Source organism: Stegastes partitus, unplaced genomic scaffold (genome assembly GCF_000690725.1).
Source record: "Stegastes partitus isolate 25-593 unplaced genomic scaffold, Stegastes_partitus-1.0.2 Scaffold1181, whole genome shotgun sequence".
Taxonomy (NCBI): domain Eukaryota; kingdom Metazoa; phylum Chordata; class Actinopteri; family Pomacentridae; genus Stegastes; species Stegastes partitus.
This window is the reverse complement of record NW_007578912.1, coordinates 21,081-40,287: the sequence shown is the minus strand read 5'-3', so window position 1 is coordinate 40,287 and position 19,207 is coordinate 21,081. Positions and strand designations below refer to the sequence as shown.

At 43.2% G+C, this 19,207-nt stretch overlaps 2 protein-coding genes and 1 long non-coding RNA gene across 3 annotated transcripts in view; all 3 read right to left on the bottom strand.

The window, feature by feature from the left end:
- The window catches only part of LOC103368636 (uncharacterized), an 11,261-nt gene extending 10,330 nt beyond the window's left edge, over positions 1–931 (bottom strand). The window contains exon 1 of the long non-coding RNA XR_520793.1: positions 919–931. This is a non-coding gene — a long non-coding RNA (uncharacterized LOC103368636). The remainder of the gene's footprint in view (positions 1–918) is intronic.
- Positions 932–2,231: 1,300 nt separating this feature from the next.
- On the bottom strand, positions 2,232–7,755 carry lgi2a (leucine-rich repeat LGI family, member 2a). The gene is given in 10 exon segments (XM_008297051.1): positions 2,232–4,523; positions 4,606–4,770; positions 4,929–5,098; positions 5,220–5,291; positions 5,420–5,491; positions 6,111–6,182; positions 7,026–7,097; positions 7,318–7,527; positions 7,566–7,594; positions 7,597–7,755. Coding segments are annotated over 10 exon segments (1,704 nt in total). The 5' UTR covers positions 7,621–7,755; the 3' UTR covers positions 2,232–3,705.
- A 3,969-nt stretch (positions 7,756–11,724) lies between these two features.
- The window catches only part of sepsecs (Sep (O-phosphoserine) tRNA:Sec (selenocysteine) tRNA synthase), a gene marked incomplete at its 5' end in the record, with an annotated part of 14,825 nt that continues 7,342 nt past the window's right edge, over positions 11,725–19,207 (bottom strand). Inside the window, 7 exons of the mRNA XM_008297059.1 lie at positions 11,725–12,390; positions 14,793–14,883; positions 14,997–15,090; positions 16,841–16,932; positions 18,257–18,386; positions 18,544–18,646; positions 18,827–18,980. Coding sequence (XP_008295281.1) covers positions 12,153–12,390; positions 14,793–14,883; positions 14,997–15,090; positions 16,841–16,932; positions 18,257–18,386; positions 18,544–18,646; positions 18,827–18,980 — 902 coding nt within the window. The remainder of the gene's footprint in view (positions 12,391–14,792; positions 14,884–14,996; positions 15,091–16,840; positions 16,933–18,256; positions 18,387–18,543; positions 18,647–18,826; positions 18,981–19,207) is intronic.

Here is a 19,207-nt window from a genome sequence, read left to right as displayed (position 1 = left end):
GTGTGTGTGTGTGTTTAGACGAGATAGGCAGAGGGCGGAGGAAACTGAGACGGAGGTAAGTGTGCATGTGCACATGTGATTGGAGAGTGTGCGTGCGAATGCAAACAAACTGTTTTTTAGATGTTTTTGGCTCGTTCTTGTTCTGTGTGTTTTTTGGCGTAGTTACGGCTGACCTCAACCCTGTTCTGTTCTGTTGAGCCATTAAAACAATGGAATGTTGACAATGTCTCCTGCCTCATTCTTTCGTCCAGCTGGACTTTACAATATATTTATTTTCTTCATTATATTTGGAGAACCATTTCAAATTTTGATGTGAGCATAAATGTGCTGAAAATGGGTCATTGGTCATTTTTTGAAACTATTTGATATATCAATGTAAAATTTCACATGTACAATTTTATATATCAACAGCTAATAAGAAAAATATGTATTAGCAAATCAGATATGGCTGCGCAGAAGACCCCTGGTGATTTGAGATGGAATAACCCAAAGTAAATCTTGAGTATTAGTTTTTAAATTTACATCAGAGCAAAGACACTAATATTCAACTTAATGCAGTTATTGTGATGTGACACATTTCTGTATCACATGACATTTAAGTGATACTGCACTAACTTCTGTTGTATTCAAAAAGCAGAAATTATATCCTGGAAACTCCTATCTTGACTCTATGTGCTGAGAAAAGGCAGTCAAGATTTTTTTTTTTGACTCGTCAGATAAACAGAACCACACTTTAACCTCATCTGCTGCAACTAGAACTTCCACAGTCCCTCTGGAACTTACCTACGAAGCCAACCTAAACTAAACTAAAAGGTTGAGTTTACTTGTACTGTGAGCAGGTCCTGAAGCAAGCACACAGATTCACTTATCATACGACTAACAGCTAAATGTTAGAGGAATGTGGGGAAATTCACTTACAGTGTTGAAGCTGTAGCAGGAATTTTAAGTCATCATAACTCAACATGCTGTTTCTCTCACTTGTTCCGTCTCTTCCTGCTCCTCCCATTTTATTGGAGCAGTGCAACAACGTCTCTGCTGCCTTGTTGCTATTTTTTCCCTGTGTTTTGCCTCTCAGGCTCCATACATATGCCTCAAATTAAAGCTGTACACTGCTACCAAAAAATATTTTAAAAAGATACTGCGGAACAACTGTGAGAATGTGGCAGCAAGCGTGCCAGAAACACTGGAATACAGCCAAGAACAGCAAATATTTACTTTTTCATGTTGCCGTACGTAGAAGGTCTCTTGGGGTCCAAGAAACGTGCAAAATATTCGTGGGTATTCATTGTAGACTTTTATACTGTGTTGAATAAATGTTCTGAGGTGCACTTTGAGGCGCTTTGTGTCTTCACACTGTTTCTAGATGGCCAGACTGCTTGCACTTGGACACTGTAGCTGAAACTCAAACACGACTCAGAGATAAGACAGAAAAGCACCAGGCTCTTTTTAGTCAATGTGGAAATAGCCTTTATAAGGAATCTATGATGTTAAGAGTTAATAGTTTGTGCACTAACGGTACTACAGAGGCTTACATGGGATTCCTGTTTGTTTTGTTGTCCTGCAGTGTAGAAAGCACTGCATTTGACTAACCTCCCAAGTTTTCTAAATTAGTTTATTTTATGTGCTACTATGCAGAAGTTCAAGGTGGTATAATTCTGCTTTACAGTCGGCTGTGACCTCCACAGTGAGGGGATCCGGATCCTGTTATGCTGTGGTGGGCATTTCGCCGGCTCGGTTTGGGTCCACTTGTCCTCTTTAGAGGGAAAGACTGCTGCAGATCAATACAAACTCATTCTGGTGGGGATCACCTTCATCCTATGATGAAACATTTCTATCCTGATGGCCTCCTCCAGGATGACAAAGCCCCCCATCCACAGGGCACTGAATGGTTAAAGTGAAGCGAATCGTACACTATGGTGTTCACAGCCACCAGATCTCAACCAAGCTGAACACTTACACAACATTTCAAACCAATATGTGCACGGCATCATCAAAACACCAAATGAGGGAAGATGTTTTGGAAGAAAAGCTGCAGTTTTTAGTGTTTGCCACACACAGCTGATGATCTAAAAACACTGATTTATGCAGCTTAACATCCCAGTGACCTTAGATGAGGAAGTAAAACTGTCCTAATAGAGAGTTACGTTTGTGATAAGAGGGAAGAAAAAGACCTTTTACTGCTGCTGTACCTTAACCCTGATGACCATCGGAGGATAAAACACATCTTACAATCATATTTTTACACATTTATTTTGATACTCAACTGATTAAACTTACAGTATAATTTTAAGAGTAACATTCAATATGCTTAAAACAAAATCATACAAAAAAACTGTAAAGCTTGCATATTCCATTATGTGGTTTTTTTTCTTCTTCTTGTTTTTGCAACGCCATTCACTTAAAGAATAGAAGCACTTTTAGACTTCAGAGTTCGTTAGGTTTTTCTTAAAAAGAATTTGGCAAACACCCTTTTTTATTTATGTTGAATGTCATGCTTTTGCAAGCTGCAGTAACATTTGATTTTAAGTGCAAAGATCCGTTCAGAACAGGTAGTGGCATCGCAGTCCTCGTTTTATGTACATTTTGTAGCTTGTCAACATTCAGTATTTTCAAAGAACAGAATGACAGACTCAACTTGAGCAGATATATTTACACATACATTACGTTTCCTTCGCTTTCGGAGGAACAGATTATGCCCTCTTAGCAGATATATTCATTTGAGGCCACTAACTTCAGTTGAGATGAGCCTTTTTAGTAAAGAAAAACGTTAAATTATGTCACTAGCCCAACAACTGTGGTTATATTTGTAAGTAAGGTTAATTCCCTGACATCGCTTCAACACAGGTCCTTTGCATTAAATCGATAAAGAGAGCTTCTAACTACTTTGCCACTTGTAGTACCTCTGATCTAAAAGTTGTATCTAAATGGGGATTTTCTATTCGTGTGTGTTTGTCTAAGGTGGCATCAGCTATATCCAGTCCAGAATATTTCACCTCCCAAAACAACAAACCAGTTAATCTTTTCTTTTTCTTTTTCTTTTTTTTAACCATACGCAGTATAATCTATAGCACCTAAGGTAACATGTTCCACTCAACAACTACACTCTAAGATCTCAGCTATTATAATTAAAGGTTTGTGCTTTCAAGACATTCCCTGTATGGAAAAAGAGAGGGGGTGTGATGCTCCATCACTGCCAGAAGGAGGCACTGTAGGCCCATCCCAACACAAAACCCCAGCGCTGATAAGGCAACATACTGTACATTACCACAGGGTATGAGGACACCAGGTAAGTGGCAAACGCACCTGCTATATCCTCAAATGAGAGTAAAACTAAACTAGTTCCTTCCTCTCGGGTCCTGGCGGATTATTTTGGGCCGTATAAAACATATTCGCATGGGGATATTAAACAGAAAATCCAAATTGATCAAATTACGATTCTAATTTTCCACCTTCAGGAATGTCAGCTGGAGTTTTACCAGAATACTAGCAGTCTTTGTGAAACTGTAATACCTGCGAAAGTCTGAGAACCCATGAGGACAGGTAATAGGACAAGGCCATTGAGAAACAGTCAAGACACTACTTGACCCGATGCTAATTTATGAGAGAAAACTATGTAGGAGTTAATATTGAACAGTTCGTAAAGTCTGGTCCTTTCGTTTCAGTGGAAGACGTTTGATTGCAGGAGGGACAATAAGGCGCAACCCCTCACAAGCTCAGATCAATGATGATGTGCTCAAAGATCTGCGTGTTTCCCTTGAAGCTAGAAGAAAAAATGAAGTCCCTGCGGTCGGTGGAAACCACAGTGAAGGAGCGCGGTGCTTGGATGTACACCTCCTTGAAGCGGTCGAAGAGTTTCTTGTCGTCATCCCACAGGTAGATTTGTGAGAAGGTGTAATCGCTCCCCAGAGCCAGGTAGTAACGCTCTTTGAAGGAGAACGGCTGGAGGATCATGGAGCCCCGCGAGGGCAAAGCCTGGATCTCTGCAAACTGTTTGGCGCCCCAGCGCAGAACTTTGGAGTCGCCGATATAGCGCGTCATCGCCAGGTAGAGTTCCTCCTTGATGCGGAAGTGTTTCACAGCTACTACATCCTCCATGTTGGGGATCTCGCCCTGCAGGACAAACTTCTGGTTGCTCCGGCTCCACTGGTAAATCACAGGTACCTGTGAGCGGCTTGCCAAAATGAGGTGGGCCTTCCCGTCCAAGTCCAAGAACTCTGCATCTGTGTCGCGGTACCACTCATGCAGTGATTGGTATGAATAAAAGCCGCTATCGTTCCACTTGTAGAGGGTGGACAGGCCCGCTTTGGAACTGTCGGCAATCACAAAGAACCAGTCGGGGCCGATTTGGAACGCCTCGATGTCATTGGGCTTGGAGATCTTGGACACCTCAATGGCCTGGAACTTACTGAACCTGCTCTGGTCCTCGTCAAACTTGTAAATGTGGGAGCCGCCAAAGAGTTGCGCCACAATGACAAACACCTCGTTCTCGATGACCACTGACTTGCACCCCACAATGGACTGACCTGGAGGGCAGAACAGACCAATGACGTGAGGGTGAAGCTCAACTATGGCATTCTGGGCATGTTTGTTTGGAAGTCGCCTTACCTGTGATATTGTCATAAGTCCTGAAGTTCATTTCTATGTGATCCCACTGGAAAACCATACAGCTCTCTGCGCTGGGAGCAGCAATAGTCACATAGACATCATTCTTATAGCTGAATGTGTCAACAGACAAAGACTCGGAAGCAACAGACTGGTGGAGGACGAAATCTGCAGAGAGGTACATCAGGATTGTTTACAAGCTGAAAAAACAATCAAGCCACAGTAAAAGAATAACCTCTACACGTCTTAGAACGACCCAGCTGAGGTGCTTGATACTGACGCCAGTTAGATTTGAGATGAGGCCAGCTGGCTCAGGCGTTTCTCACCCGTTGAGATGCACTCATTGTGCAGGCTGGTCATATCATTGAGGCGCTTGTCCTTCATGTCCTCCGGTCCAGCACATACGACATCCGACACTGTGGCATTAGTGTTCTTCAACCACGTCATGAGCCACTTGGCTCTGCAGTCGCACTCAAAGGCGTTCCCTCGCAGGTCCCTGCAGGAAACGAGTGCAGTTTGTCATTGCCGACAAAAAAGAGTGGACAAACTGAAATGCATCTTGGAATAAAAGAATAGGAAGAAGATAGGGTTTGTGTTGTAAATGAGCGCAAACTTACAGCTCTATCAGTGAGTCCAGGTCAATGAAGAGGTCCCTGGGCAAGGCTTTAATGTTGTTGTTTGCCAAAGACCTAGAAACAACCACGACGAATGAACACGGCAAATGGTGGCCAGTGAGATATTCACAATCACCGCAAGAAAATGGAAAATTCTGTGCAGAAGTAAAAGTCATATTTATTTAGCAGGCCTTGGAACATACAAGTGAGTCAAATCCCTGAGTCCTCTGAAGGCATATTTCGATGCAATCTCTATCTTATTACTCTCAATGAACCTGTGGATAGAAAAAACAGAGAATTTTATGATCAACTTGACATTTCTCCAACAAGGAATGCACAAAAAGTGACCGTCTAGAATTGACAACTAACTTGCATATGTTAACACATAAAAGATATCCCACAATTTTAGCATTTATAGTTTAATCAAAGGGTTTTTTTAATATGAATAATATTGCACAGCAATCCTATGCCTCCCCCAAAAGACAAAGAACAGCCATACGCATACTATGAATATAATTAGTGCCTGTTCTAGTCACTTGGGAGGAAACATGATCGAGTCACCCTCTGCTGCCACACATAGTTTTGTAGCTTTGGTTCCATGATTTTGGGGGAAACGTTTAGTTTATCTCCTTAATTCGAAGGTTGTGGTCGGGATTTGTGCAAACACTGCAGAGATGAGTGAAGAGATTCTGTTCTGGTAGAAATGGAACCACTAGAGGGCATTAGGTTGATGCTTCCCGGCCACACTCACTTTCTGAAAGTGCCAACATCCAACCACATAACCTCACAGCCATAACAACATCCCCCGGAGACCATTTCATTGTGTGAGATTTAAATGCAATGCCGTATGGCCGCAGTCTTTGTACTGCTTTCATTAGAAACAGAGGAACTTACAGGTACTCCAGATGTGAAAGGCCTGAGAATGCATCGTCCCTTATAGTTGTGAGAGAGTTGGAATTTAAAAGCCTGCAGAGGAGAGCAACAAATACATTAACGGGGCTCCACAATGCACCATTTTATGCTTCCGTCTGGAAAAAACAACAACAACACGATCAGGTCGGGGACCAACATGGAGCCAAACCCAACTCTCAAAGCCAATACCGGCGCAATCTAGAGTGAAATAAGTTATTATTGAGCACATTTTGTGGCCTCTGTCGTCACCTCGACTCACTGTTTTACTAGTAAAAGCCGTGTTCGGATCAATGCCACTGGAATTAAGCAGTGTTAAGCTGCTATCTTGTGAAAATTTCATCGAGACTGCTGGAACAAAAGGGCCAAAATGTGCATGTAACTGCAAACATTGTGTGCTGTGAGTCCGGTTAAACGCTCTGCCACGCCTTTGTTTATGCTGACCTCACAGCCGTCACCAGTGGAGTAACAAAGCGGATTGATGGCCTCTGGTAAGTACAGTGTGGCATGAGGCAGCGCTGAAAGCTCAGGACTACATTTCCATTATTTATCTCCAGGGGTCCAACCCCCTTTTTTAAAAGCCTTCCCTCCTCAATAGCTTCAAAATGCACCAACGGACTTCGGAGACGCAGCTTCGTTCAAGTCAACCAAAAGTTGAACATGCATGAAAAGCCTCAATCAGTCTTTGTGTTATTCACTCTTGTTATTTTATGCACCTTGTGTTGTGTGAGAGCCACATTTCCTCCACTGTTGGTCCCCGCAGACTGATGCATGTGTCATTTCAAGCAGCAAAGACATGTTTAAGTTTAAAAAAAGTCAACAATCTGGACTAAATCTACCTGCACGGAGCCTCTGCTGCAACATTAACACACACATATCAAATCTTAGTGTTTCTCTTACAGGAGCTGGAGAGATGGCATGTGAGCAAACATCGCCTCTTTGACCTCAGTGAAAGTCCCATTGACGATACTCCTGAGAGGATGAAGCAGAGAAAATAAAAAATGCTGTCAAAGTGATCAATCTGGGGGTCGGAGCACAGGATGAAGCCTGCACACAACCACAGCTCTGATTCAGAGGGTTGTGCACTCGGAGCAACTGGAGGGAAACTTAATAAGCTGCATATCATACATGCACACACTGTGTATCATGTCCAGTTAAAGAAATACAAAGATGATGCATGATGTCTACTCACAAGGAATTGATGTCGTTGGGGGTAATCCTGGGGATGTAGGAGTACCCGACGCAGATGATAGACTCCTTGGAGCAGCTGCATGCTGAAGGACATCGGAAAGGCTTTTTCAGATGAGCCGGTGGACACAAGCAGCACAGCGACACAGAAAACAATGCCCAGATCTTGAGAGTTGGCAGCATCTTTCTTGCCGGGCTCGCATGTGTGAGGGTTTTTTTTTTTTTTTTCCTTTCTTCTTTTCTTTTTTTTCTGCCGAGAGCACCGATCGAGTCAGATGGCACCAGCGCCGTTTCCACCCTGCACCATGAAATGCTGCACTGGCTGCCTGACATCAGCAAATCAGCTGCAGCTCCCCTCCGTCCACTTTAATTATTTATTAAGTCAGGGCTCCCGGTCGGATAACTGTTGGTTAAACAGCCACGCACCATACGTTGAAAAAAAATAAAAAATAATAATTAAAAAAAATAAAATAAAAATAAATCCGACGTTATTGCGCAGCCGTTTTTGGTTTCACATGTCAAATGTTGCGGCTATTTTTAAACACTGATCGCAACACAATTTCACATTATTATTATTATTATTATTACACCCACATGCAGCACACAACACATAGTCAGGGATGCATTTGTAGATTTTTTTACAAAAATTTCCAAATGTGCATTTCGGTGCCGGTTTTGACATGATGTGAAATCCTTACAATTTGCGGCTCATTTACAATCAAGCGCATCACCTTAAAGTCTCTGTAAGCGTTTCACTGAGGTGTGTGGGGTTTATGTCATATTCCAGGGGGCATTTTGACACACTGGGAGCTGTAGATTAGCCCTCCTTCCTATAGAAGCTTGAGAGGCGCAGAACTGCAGCACCAAGGACAGCGCCTCGGTGGCAGCCGCTGCACGCGCAGAACGCAGAGCCCACGGACAGGTTGGTCAAGTTATGAGGACAAGAAAACACTGGGTCCTGTTTGAATGTGCTGAAGTGTCTGTTTAAAAAAAAATAAAAAAGAATAAAAAATTTTAAAAAAATAAAAATAAATTGAAACGTTTTTATCTGTATCTATGCATTTTGTTTGTTTTTTTAAACAATTTACAAATATTTTAGAGATTTTACTTGTTTCTGGTAAAATCAGAGAAAAAAAAAGTACAAATTTACGTGTTGACTGTGAAAACAAATAGGCCAAAATTCTAAAAATCTGTATGAAAAGTAATTATTTTTCTTTTACACAATTTTTACTGTATTTAAATCACAATTTTTTTTTAAATTAAAAAAAATTCTTGCTTCTTGCCATTTGTATTTTAAAAAAATAATAAAAATGGATATTAGGGATTGAAAATCGTCAAATTCTAAAATTTCCTCCAGATTTTATTGTTTTGTTAAATGACAGATGATAAAAATCACAGAAAATATTGTTAATTTAGACATTGACTTTAAAAAAGAACATTAAAAATCTGTATTTTTGCATCTCATATTTTACTCTTTTAATGACATTTGTCTGTAATTGTTTTTGTTTTTTAACCATATCTAAATAACCAAAAAAAAAGAGCCTTTTTCTTCCCTTTTTAAATTAAAGATACAAAAACTGTGAATATGCCCACATAAAGTATTATTTAAATGGTAATGTGTTCTTTTCCAACATCTGACTCTTAAATTGCACCATTTTTACTAGATTTGAATAAAAAAATATGATCTTACATATTTGCCATTTTAACAGACAAAACATGTGCATGTGTACAATAAGGACTGAAAAAAAAGTTTTATTTTTAAGTTATTTTCAATGATAGATTTATCCTATTTTGTTAAATTGGATTTTTTTTTTTAATGGCTAAATCATGAAAAAAAAAAAGTTTTTATTTCCATACCAACTGCATTTAAAAAGAAGATGTTAATAATTTCCACATCAAAAATCTGTATTGTTAAATCTAGTAATTCATCTTTTCACCATGTGATTGTAAAATCACGCTATAGTTTTTACTGTATTTAGTTTATTCCTCAGGAGGACCTCAGAGTTCTGATGCTCATTCACATTTTATATTATTGCAAAACTGGTCGGCCAAACCTGGACATTTAATAAGTTTAGTGAACACGGAAGCATCTGATCACGAACAGATGAATTACATGTAAATGAACGATAACTTAAGAGCTTACAATGACTCTTACTTCCACACAGAAGAATCAAAAACAGAGCGGTTTGGCATCACTGGTGTAGACATGATTGGTGCAGACCAAAGACAGAAGCAGCTGTGACGTGGGAATAATACTGCCGCCACCATGCTGGATGGTAGCGATGATGTTCTTGGGGTTAAAGGCCTCTTCTTTTTTAAACATATTTCTGGATGATGATAGGTTGTTTTATTCCTGATCGTGGCAGCAACACAACTGTGCCATGTACTTTGTCTTGACTAACAAATGCCTGTACAGATGATTTTGGGATCTATAGCTGCTTTGAAATGGCTCCAAGTGACTCAGCTGCTTTTTCAGATATTTCTTGAGCTCCTGAGACTAAACACTGAAGCGTTTCTGGTTGAGTCTCATGTATCAAATGTGAACTATTTAAATGGGCTCCGAGGAGTCACCAGCTGGAGTCACTCATAAGAAGCCAAGAAAATTTGCTAAGCGATCATTCAAGTTGCTGCGTGTATATTGTTGACCCAGCAGATTTAGTCGTATTTGCACAAGACCTTTGATAAACCTATGAGAACGGGTGATTCAGTGAGTCATTAGGAGCTCAAGACTGCCAGGACATACATGGTCTTTATAGGGCAGGTAAACTTCTGTAGTTTGGGTTTGCTTCGCTGCTTCAAGAACTAAAACTACAAATTCTGCATTATGTCAAAGAGCCGCGCCCAGAAGTCCTAAAGTGGACTTCTCAGTGGGATGAAGATTGGATTGACCTCTTCAACGCTTACGGATGAAGAACAAGTCAATGTCACCGACCGACAAACAAACAGGTGTTTCTGCTCCTGAGGCCAGGGGTGTACTTACTTCTCCCTCAGAGGAACATTACATCTGCTGTGGCCCTTTTGGTACCAGTCTGCAAATCTGTGGCCCCTTTTGTTCCACTCTGGCACTCGATCAACACTGAACTCTTCGTGGCAGCTGCTGGAGCCCAAAGCGAAGGGCCATTTGTCATCCAGCAGCATCCCCAGGGTACTTAGACTTATGATTGAGTGCGTGGCGAGCAGAGGCGGGAGGAATACTTCTAAAGGCAGGGATGAAGGTAAACAAGAGGCAGCAAGTGGAGGGTTTTTTTTTTCTTCCATTTTAACATTAAGAAAACTTTCACAGTGACTACTTTGCACGAAAAAAGACAATCTAACGGAGCCCTGCAGCAGACTCGATCAACAGAAGGGATCCTTTAAAACTTGCCAGCTCTCGATTCCCACAGCGAATCTGCAACATCAGCAAAAAAAAGGCATCGCAAGCTGGTGACGAGGAGCGAAGCGAGACGAATGAATGCAACAATTCTACCTCAGTTCATAAATCAAACCCTCTGGACCACACGAGGTCATTAAAGCCATCCGCAGTTGATCATTTCTTAACTGCGGCTCGTGAGGCGCAACTTTTGCTGCTTTAAAAGAAACGGCTCCTTTGTGAAAACCACTTCTGCTGCATTGTGGCGACGCCGCGCAGTGTTTTTCCACTATGCTTGGTTAATGGTTCAGTACTGATACAGCAGCCTTATCTGTGCGAGTCCAGCCCGTTTCCAGAGGCTGCTGGGTGGATCGGTTCTGCTGCTGCTGCTGCTTTTGCTATGCGCGTCCTCTGACCTGCGTCGCTAATCGCAGCCGAAAAAAAACCCAACAACAACAACTGCATGCATCACGAGCACACCTGGGCCCAGCTGGTGCTTCCTGTTATGAGGCCGGTTTGCGATGATTCGCAGAAGAGGAAGAACCTGGACGGTGCAATTTCGAAATATAGATTAGTCATCAGTAAGAGAGGCCTGCGGAGGAGTCAGTATGGTGCCTCGGGGCTCTACCTGCTCGGCTTAATAATGGCTGAGATAGTCGAGCGGAGGGAAGAAGATAAAAGACTGGAGTGATTAAAGGGTCGGTTTGAGCCGTGCTTCTAATTCATCCCATGTTGTGTGACGGAAACATTACACAACTGCTAAGGTGGCGTCCAGGTGGGGCTGAACTCTGTCTTCACCCAACACAGGAGTGATCTGCGCTCCTCATTGATCATCTGCTCCCGAGTCTGAAAACGAAGGAGCTAATACAACACACAGGGTTCAGATGGAGTTAATGGTGCAGCAGCGCTTGTATCGCATTACAGCACACTGCAGCAGACGAGGCACAACATACGACATTAACAAGCGATATTATTTCGTTCATCAATGAATGGGAGCGCCTAATGTATTCCAAAAATAGAATGCACTTTCAGTAAGAGTTAGAAAAGGAGTATTCACTGTTGCACAATGTTTCATCCATTGACTGCACAGTCAGGGGCTTTAATTAAGAAAAACAACATTTCTTTATAAATGATGAACCAATAATCTATTCTAGAGTTCAGATTCAATCAAAAGTTTTCCACACGGCATCACCAGCCTCTGCAACATGCTCCAGAGCAGCATTTGTATGCAGGTTCTGTCCTCATAATATATACTAATTAGCACACCTTCACAGAGGAGCGAATTAATCAGTGACATCAGCTTGTGTCATTTTCATTTGTAATGAACATCTGCACACAGTTTCATCGCCAGCTGTCACCAGGCATTGACCTTATTACGGCGTCTGGATTGCTAATCCATCAGGAAGCGTCTCGTGCAGACGCGCCGTCCGGATCGGGACAGAATCAAGTTCCCACAGCGGACGCTCAAACTTTTCCTCGTTTCAGCTCAGTCATTCTCCGGTCGCGGCCTCCTCGTTCGACGGGGAACTGCTTTTCGCTGCATTTCCCTCTTTCTTCAGAGTCTTCAGGCATTTGTCAAGCCTCTTCATGCACAGCGTCACGTCTTCTCGGGTGATGCCAACAGCCGAGGCAGCGTTGAGGTAAGGACTCGGGTACGACTCCGAGTGAGACATAAACCCGCGGAATGTGTGTCCGCCGATGGTCTGCTCTTTGCCCAGTGGGATCACCCTAAAAACACAAGGATAATGTAGCACAGTGATTATGGAAGGTCTATGACAGCTTGACGTAACGACGGGGTCTGAAAAATGAAACTGAAGCGACGGTGTAATACCACTGGCAGCCACTAGGGGCTGGCTGCAAAGCATCACTGGCTCCCATTCAAAATGTGCAGAGTTTTCTCATGACAGATCAAGTAAATACATGTTGCCCACAAGTCATAATGATGCATTTAGCTTTATTTACGCCTTCTGATCAGTGTGCTGGTGGTCTCTCTGCAAATACCATCATTAAGACAGGTGTGGTTGGAGCTTGACTGACACGTCTATGAGTCTAAAGAAGGGACTGACAAGCTGTTTGGGGGAAGAAAGAGTTATTTTCTCAATGGCTTCTAATTTTAATGCACTTCATATTCATTTTTAGCGCTAGACTTTGTACATACACACAATAAATAACAAAAAGCTTATCACCAAAGAAGAGGACATAGCATCTTTGTTAATCTGACTGTTAATGTGAACAGCAGGTGCCCCTTGCTAACTAACGCTGCAGCTAGCCAGCTGGCTAGCAGTAGCGTTAGCTCATAACTTTGTTCTCCTCTCTCTCGTCCAAATGGTCACTTCTAACACCAAAAATCTAACAGCCAAAATCAAGACTTTAAAAGGGTAATCCACAAACCAAAGGGTGGCGTCGCAAAGGCTACATGCTTTACATAGTTTATAATAATAGATTTCTAATAGACTGGGAAATAATTTATTACTTTTACAATCGCGACCTCGCTAAAATGTAATTTAAAACATTTAGACTTAAAGGGAGCACTGAGAAATTATCTGTAATAAACACAGTATGCTACTCGTTCATTTAGAGTCTGACTATTTGCCTTATTTACTCAAAACAACATTGCTAATTAGAGTTTGTTTCCTAATGCTTGGTTTTACAATTCTCCATTGATTTTTCTTCTGTCCTCCAAGTCGAAAGCTCCCCCCGTAACCGTCTATTCCACTACTGAGGTAAACTTTAAAGCCGCACATACAAGCACTTTTCAGATACACATTTGTAAATATCTTGTTGGAATTTATATTCTACTGCGAATAAAGTTCTTTTAAACAGATACAACTCGTAAAACAAAAAGTCACACATCAAGATGTCACAAAACAACACTGTCGGCCATTTTTAAGTCATGGTTTTAAGTCACCTGAAGGATAAAGTCCAACATTTACTCTACTTTTAGCTCTGCTTTGGGCTCTTTAGTTGCTGAAAAACGTTCAGCCGCTAGCCGCTAGCCGCTAGCTGTGTCTTTCTGTCGTTTCATCATGAGAATAGGGTTCTAGATGTGGACAGGAAGCTGGAAAACTGGTGCACTATTGAACTGCAGTTGGTTTTAAAGCGTCGACCCCTGCAATATCGCAAACAATACATGTGTCTGTCAAATCTGGCAAAGTTTCCCCACTGTCAGCGCCGTTTAGCCTCACTTTAATGTGAAATCAATGACTGGCCAGCTAACAGGAGTATGAGAGAGAGCATTATGGTCGAGAAATGCACCATAATAAGATGTAGACCTCTATTAATCTGACTCGGAGAATAGCTCGTTGTTGATGTGGAGGAACAAAAAGGAGAAGAAAAAAAGCCAGCCCACACCCACAGCAGTCATGCTTTAGCACTGAGAACACTTCAATTAATAAAAGAGCTACAAATGATCATGATTAATGTGTGTCACTGAAGCAGAAACCTTGGAAGTCAATGTCTTTCTCATTGAGTATGCCACAGAGAGAGGAGGGTAGAAGAGTAAACTGCACTCTCTGACCTTGGAAAAATGTTCATTTGGAAGGAAGGAAGGAAGGAAGGAAGGAAGGAAGGAAGGAAGGGGCTTTTTCTTTAATGGTTTTTCTTTAATGCAATTGAGTCAATAAAATCTGAACAACACAAAACAATCCTGACAGAGTGACCCAAATAAATGATTCATCCTGGATATTTAAAATATTTAGATGGTCTTCCAACCTCCCGACAGTAAAAACAAAAAGCAAACCCCCGCCTCGAATTGAAACAAATCCTCCTTCCTGCCTCTGGGAGAGAAAACACTAGCGGCGGGAGCGAGAACATGGCCGTCTGAGGCGCGCCAGAGTTTGTGCCGGCCGTCCCAGCGGAGACAGCATCACTCTGGACTGTAATGGAAACATCTCGTTAAATTAGGAGGTGGCCCCGATAGGACGGGCCGTCTAATCTTCTAAAGTAGTTTCCGCTCGGCCGTGTTCGGCAGATCCATCAGCCTGATTGCTGATTTCCTCTGGACATTTTGTTTAGCAGAGCCGTCCCCTCATTTCTCAGACCCATTTTTGTGCTTTTGTTAACTCACCCCCGTCTCTTTGTCATTCCCCCTCTCGATCTATTTCAGGGCCACGCTTTTAAAGTTTTCCTACCTGGCTCCTGACACTTGTCGGGTGAACAGCATGGAGCCGAGCTGAGTCACCGCCTTGTCGCTCTCGGCCTGGAGGCCATCCAGAGACATGGCTGGAGGAGGGAGAAACCACACAAGAGATCTCACTGAACAACCAGCGCTGAAGAAGGTCAGAAACATGACAGTGTGGGGACCTGCTGGTCTGCAATCAGCACATCGAGCTTACCCAGCGAAATGGGGTTATGTGGGGTGTGGAGCAATCTCTCGCCGTGTGCAGAAGCCAGACTCTTCAGCTCCTGAGCCAGAAACGAATAAATCTCCTGCAAAGCCATGCACACACAGACAGAAGGCATGAAGAGACAGAACAAGAGGGAGCAGGGGCCATACACAAGAGCTATAAATAGTAGCACAATGCTCCTTTGAAACACTGCCACAGTCTTAATTTAACAGCAGCAGCCTTGGCGGTGTTGTTTTTTTTTTTTTTGCTAACCGTGCAAATCTACGCAGGTCGGTCCACGTCCAAATCCCTCCCTCCCCCCTATCTGCCAGTATCTATATGTGTTTCCCTCCTTGCTTCAGCAGCATGTTCACCTCCTGCGTCTTTGTTTGCATCACACATCCACCTCCGGGATCAATTAGAGAGGCAGGAGGGGAAGAACGCACGCTTTTAACCCGACGTCCACGTGTCTGAAATACGCTGACAGAGCGTTCACTTCAGGTTCTGTGTGGGAGACTGAACGGAGGCGAACGGGTTTCAGGACACAGATGTTACGAGCCCAGGAGCTGCTGCTGCTGCTGCACAACAACAACAACAAATGGCAGTGTTTTTGTTGCCGGCTACTAGCACCAGATTCCCCAGCGAAGCGTTGCACATTAAAGGATCTGCAACAGTGGGTGTGTTTCTCGGCATACTCTGCTGACTCATGCTTTCCCAGTTTGAAAGCATCAAGGAGGAGAAATCTTTTCTCTGTCAAGAGTCAAACAAAAACAGCGTTTCAATGATGTCAAGTGTCTCTAAGTGTCCCTTGTTCTCTAATAACAAAGGGGCAACTTTACTATCCCGGAGTGGGGGGGGAGGGGGGCAGTCGGTGGAGAGAGTGCATGGCTACGACGCTGCAGACAATACGTCGGTGTGTGTGATGAGTAAAAAAATAAAATGGGAAAAAAGGGACACACACACGTCATCCGTAGGGTCTTTTCGATATATAGACATTTTCTAAACACTGCAAATGAACCTCAACAGATGAAATGTCTGAATTATTTAAAGCCCTGGAGAGACGTGAGGGACTCTCTCGGTTTTGCAGACACTATGGAAAAACCGGTTCTGTACATTAATTATGCATATAGTGGACCAAGAGAGATCAATAAACCTTGATGGCGTCGGGTCATGCGAGGGGCCAGAGGAATTACCTCGACGTACGTTTCTGCTGCGGAGGTTTTGCACTAATTACATTTTGGGTGTGTGCGGCATCCCCGGTGTCATTTGTAGACATGAGCACCTTCGCTGTTAAATACAGAACGCCAGTAAACAACTGCTCTTTCTTTCAAAGACGTGTGCAACACTTTCCAGCCTTCGTGCGGTGAGAGCATCAAGAGAAACAGATTTAGCCTGGGTACAGCACATTTATGGTACAGCAGTTCAGAGGTGTGAGAATGCTGCAGTGCCTACCATTTAAAGAGGGGAATGCTGCATTGTGAGCAACTCTGCTTTAAAGCGGGGAGCCACCAGGGGATGTTTTCTGAAACTTCTGGATCAATTTTATCTCGCTGTAGCACACTCCTCCCTGCACAAAGCCCACCGCTCGCTCAAGTCCTCGCCCTCAGTAGGGATGCGGGTGAAGCGAAGGGCTCTGCACACGCACTCGTAACATGCCATCGACCGCAACTCAATAGCACTTATGTAACGGCTGCCATTTTTAGGGGAAAGATGTTGACACAGAACTGACCCGTGATGCATGGCTGCAGTGTTTTTATGCAAATCCGTGTTCTTATCGTGCTAATCTGAAAGCCTCCTGCAGACATCGCGCTGTAAGTAGCTATTTTTAGCCTTACAAAAGCTGATGCTCTCACCTTTCTTTCTGACAGGTACTTCTTATAGCCGCTGGCACCCAGAGTCAGAAGGGTAATGAGGACGTCAAGGGAAGGCGACGCCGACGCTCGCCCTGGACACAGAAGGCCGAGGAGAGATTTTGCTGAGTAGATTAGACTTGAGGTATGAAACAAACACTCTATATCTTAACCTATTATCAATAAAATACTACTCTGTGTTTTCTAATCAGTGAAGGTGAAGCCTTTTCTGCACGTCCAGAGCAAACCTGGTGTCAGTTTCCTCTGAGTGTGTGTGACTCCGGCTCAGAACTGGCCGGACAAAAGAGAAAATCTGAAACCGTATAGCCAGCTTAGAGGCAGGTATTGAATTTGAATACTTTTTGAGTACAAACAAAAAAAAAATGCGCCTAAAGCACAGAGTATCAAAAACTGTCAAGCATCAGAAGCTGGCAGAGAACGCTTGGTCAGATTGTCAGCTTTTTTTTTTTCCCCCTCGTCTCACTGTCATTTAGAGGATTCTCATGTTGAATGTCTTGAAATCAAATGTGGATTCAGTGACGAACACATGAGATAACTCGCAAATTCATGCGCCAATTACAACACAAATGCTTTTTCAAACCACAAGGTCAAACCTGAAGTTCGCTGCAACATGCTGCAAAAACACTTTTCCTGCCGTTGTTCAAAACCGTAACTCTGAAACAAACGAGCTGCAACCAGCAACTTGACTAGCAGGTGGAAACTAACAACCACAAGGCAGTAATTCTGCTTTAAATCACACGAAAAGAACACCACAAAACATTCAGTCGGATTCTAGCGCTCTGTCGCTATCAGACATATTAAAAAAAATCACATCAGATTCACTCTGTGTTCCTTCGCTGGGACAAACGCGTCACTGTTGTTGACTCTGAATCCGGCGTCCTGAAGCTGTGAAACCTCACAGCAAATCTGCTCCAGAAAATGAAACGCCACAGAAATTTAATAAGATTCCTGTTTGACAAGGCAGGCAAGTGTCGCAGCATCGAAAAGCTGGTTTTGGTATAAAGAACTGTCAGCTTTATCCTTTAAATTTTCCTCATCCTGTACAATTGGTGCACTCGAATATCCCTATAAAGTGTGCCAGAGAGAGATTGAGAAGGATTTTGCAAGCCTGCCTGCTTTTTCTGGCCATACTGACCCACAATCCTCTGTCACGGTGTGGTAAGAAACAAGTTTATTTATGCCACCGGGTTGCAAGTTGAAAGGCACAACAGTATGGCAAAATAGTGAGTCCCAGTTGGATGCATATCACATTAAACAGTCTGTATTTTGTCAGTTGTAGGACTTAAAGCGAAAAGAAAAACTATGTGGAGTATATTTTCTATTTTATTATCATTAATTTACAGGAACATGTGCACACGTCTCTTCACACAGCTCGGCCTCAGTATTGTTGACACTCACCAGGGTACATCCTGCTGATCTCTTGTACGAACGACTCATCGAAGCCTGCGATTATGGCGCCACCTACTGGAACCATGAAGTTCTTGTCCAAGCTCTGCACAAAGGCATCGATTCTTCCCACGCGAGCCCCCTGACGAAAGACAAGAGAAGCTGTGAGCAACCTCCCAATCTGTCACCAGCAAGAAACACGAAGGTGACTGTAAATCTTTTTCTTTTTCTTTTTCCTGCAACTGCCAGAAAAGCACTTAAGGAAGTATGAGATGGAATCTGGGGTGAGTGGCGGCTACCTGTTGGATGAGGTGCATGCATTTGGACGACTGCACTCCGTACGCATTGTTGACGATGTGGGGAATGTTGTGTTTGGCACACACAGCGGCCAGCTCTTCAAGCCTGCAAGACAGTCCAACAAATACACCTTCAGAATGCTGCACACTGTATTTACACACTGGAGGCCAAAGTGAGCAGCTTACATCCTCTTTATTTTGAAAAAAAAATGACAGGTAAGTAGTTGAAATCAAAGCCGCTGATGAAAATGACATGTAAAAACAGCTGAATACAAGCTTGTGCCACCTGTCAGGGACCCGCGGGGCGAAGCAGGACGTCGTCGAGTGAACGCACAGGACGTTGTCGGCTCCGAGCTCCTCGATCTTGCGTTCGACTGCTTCCACGTCGGTCCGCAACTCATCGCCCTCGAGAACGTTCTCCACGACGACAGGTTCAAAGCCTGACAAAACAGTTGTGTCTATGAGGAAGGAGCACATTTCTGACCAGCGCTCAAGTGAACACAAGTGAAAAGATTCAGTCTTTACAAGGGACCGGCTGATCATCAGCCTGGTCGACTATCGGCATCTGTAAATGATTTTAATAAATTAAATGCACTACTAGCACTGTTGCCTCGCAGCAAGAAGGTTGCCGGTTCGCGTCCCGGTGGGGGCACCGGAATCTTTCTGC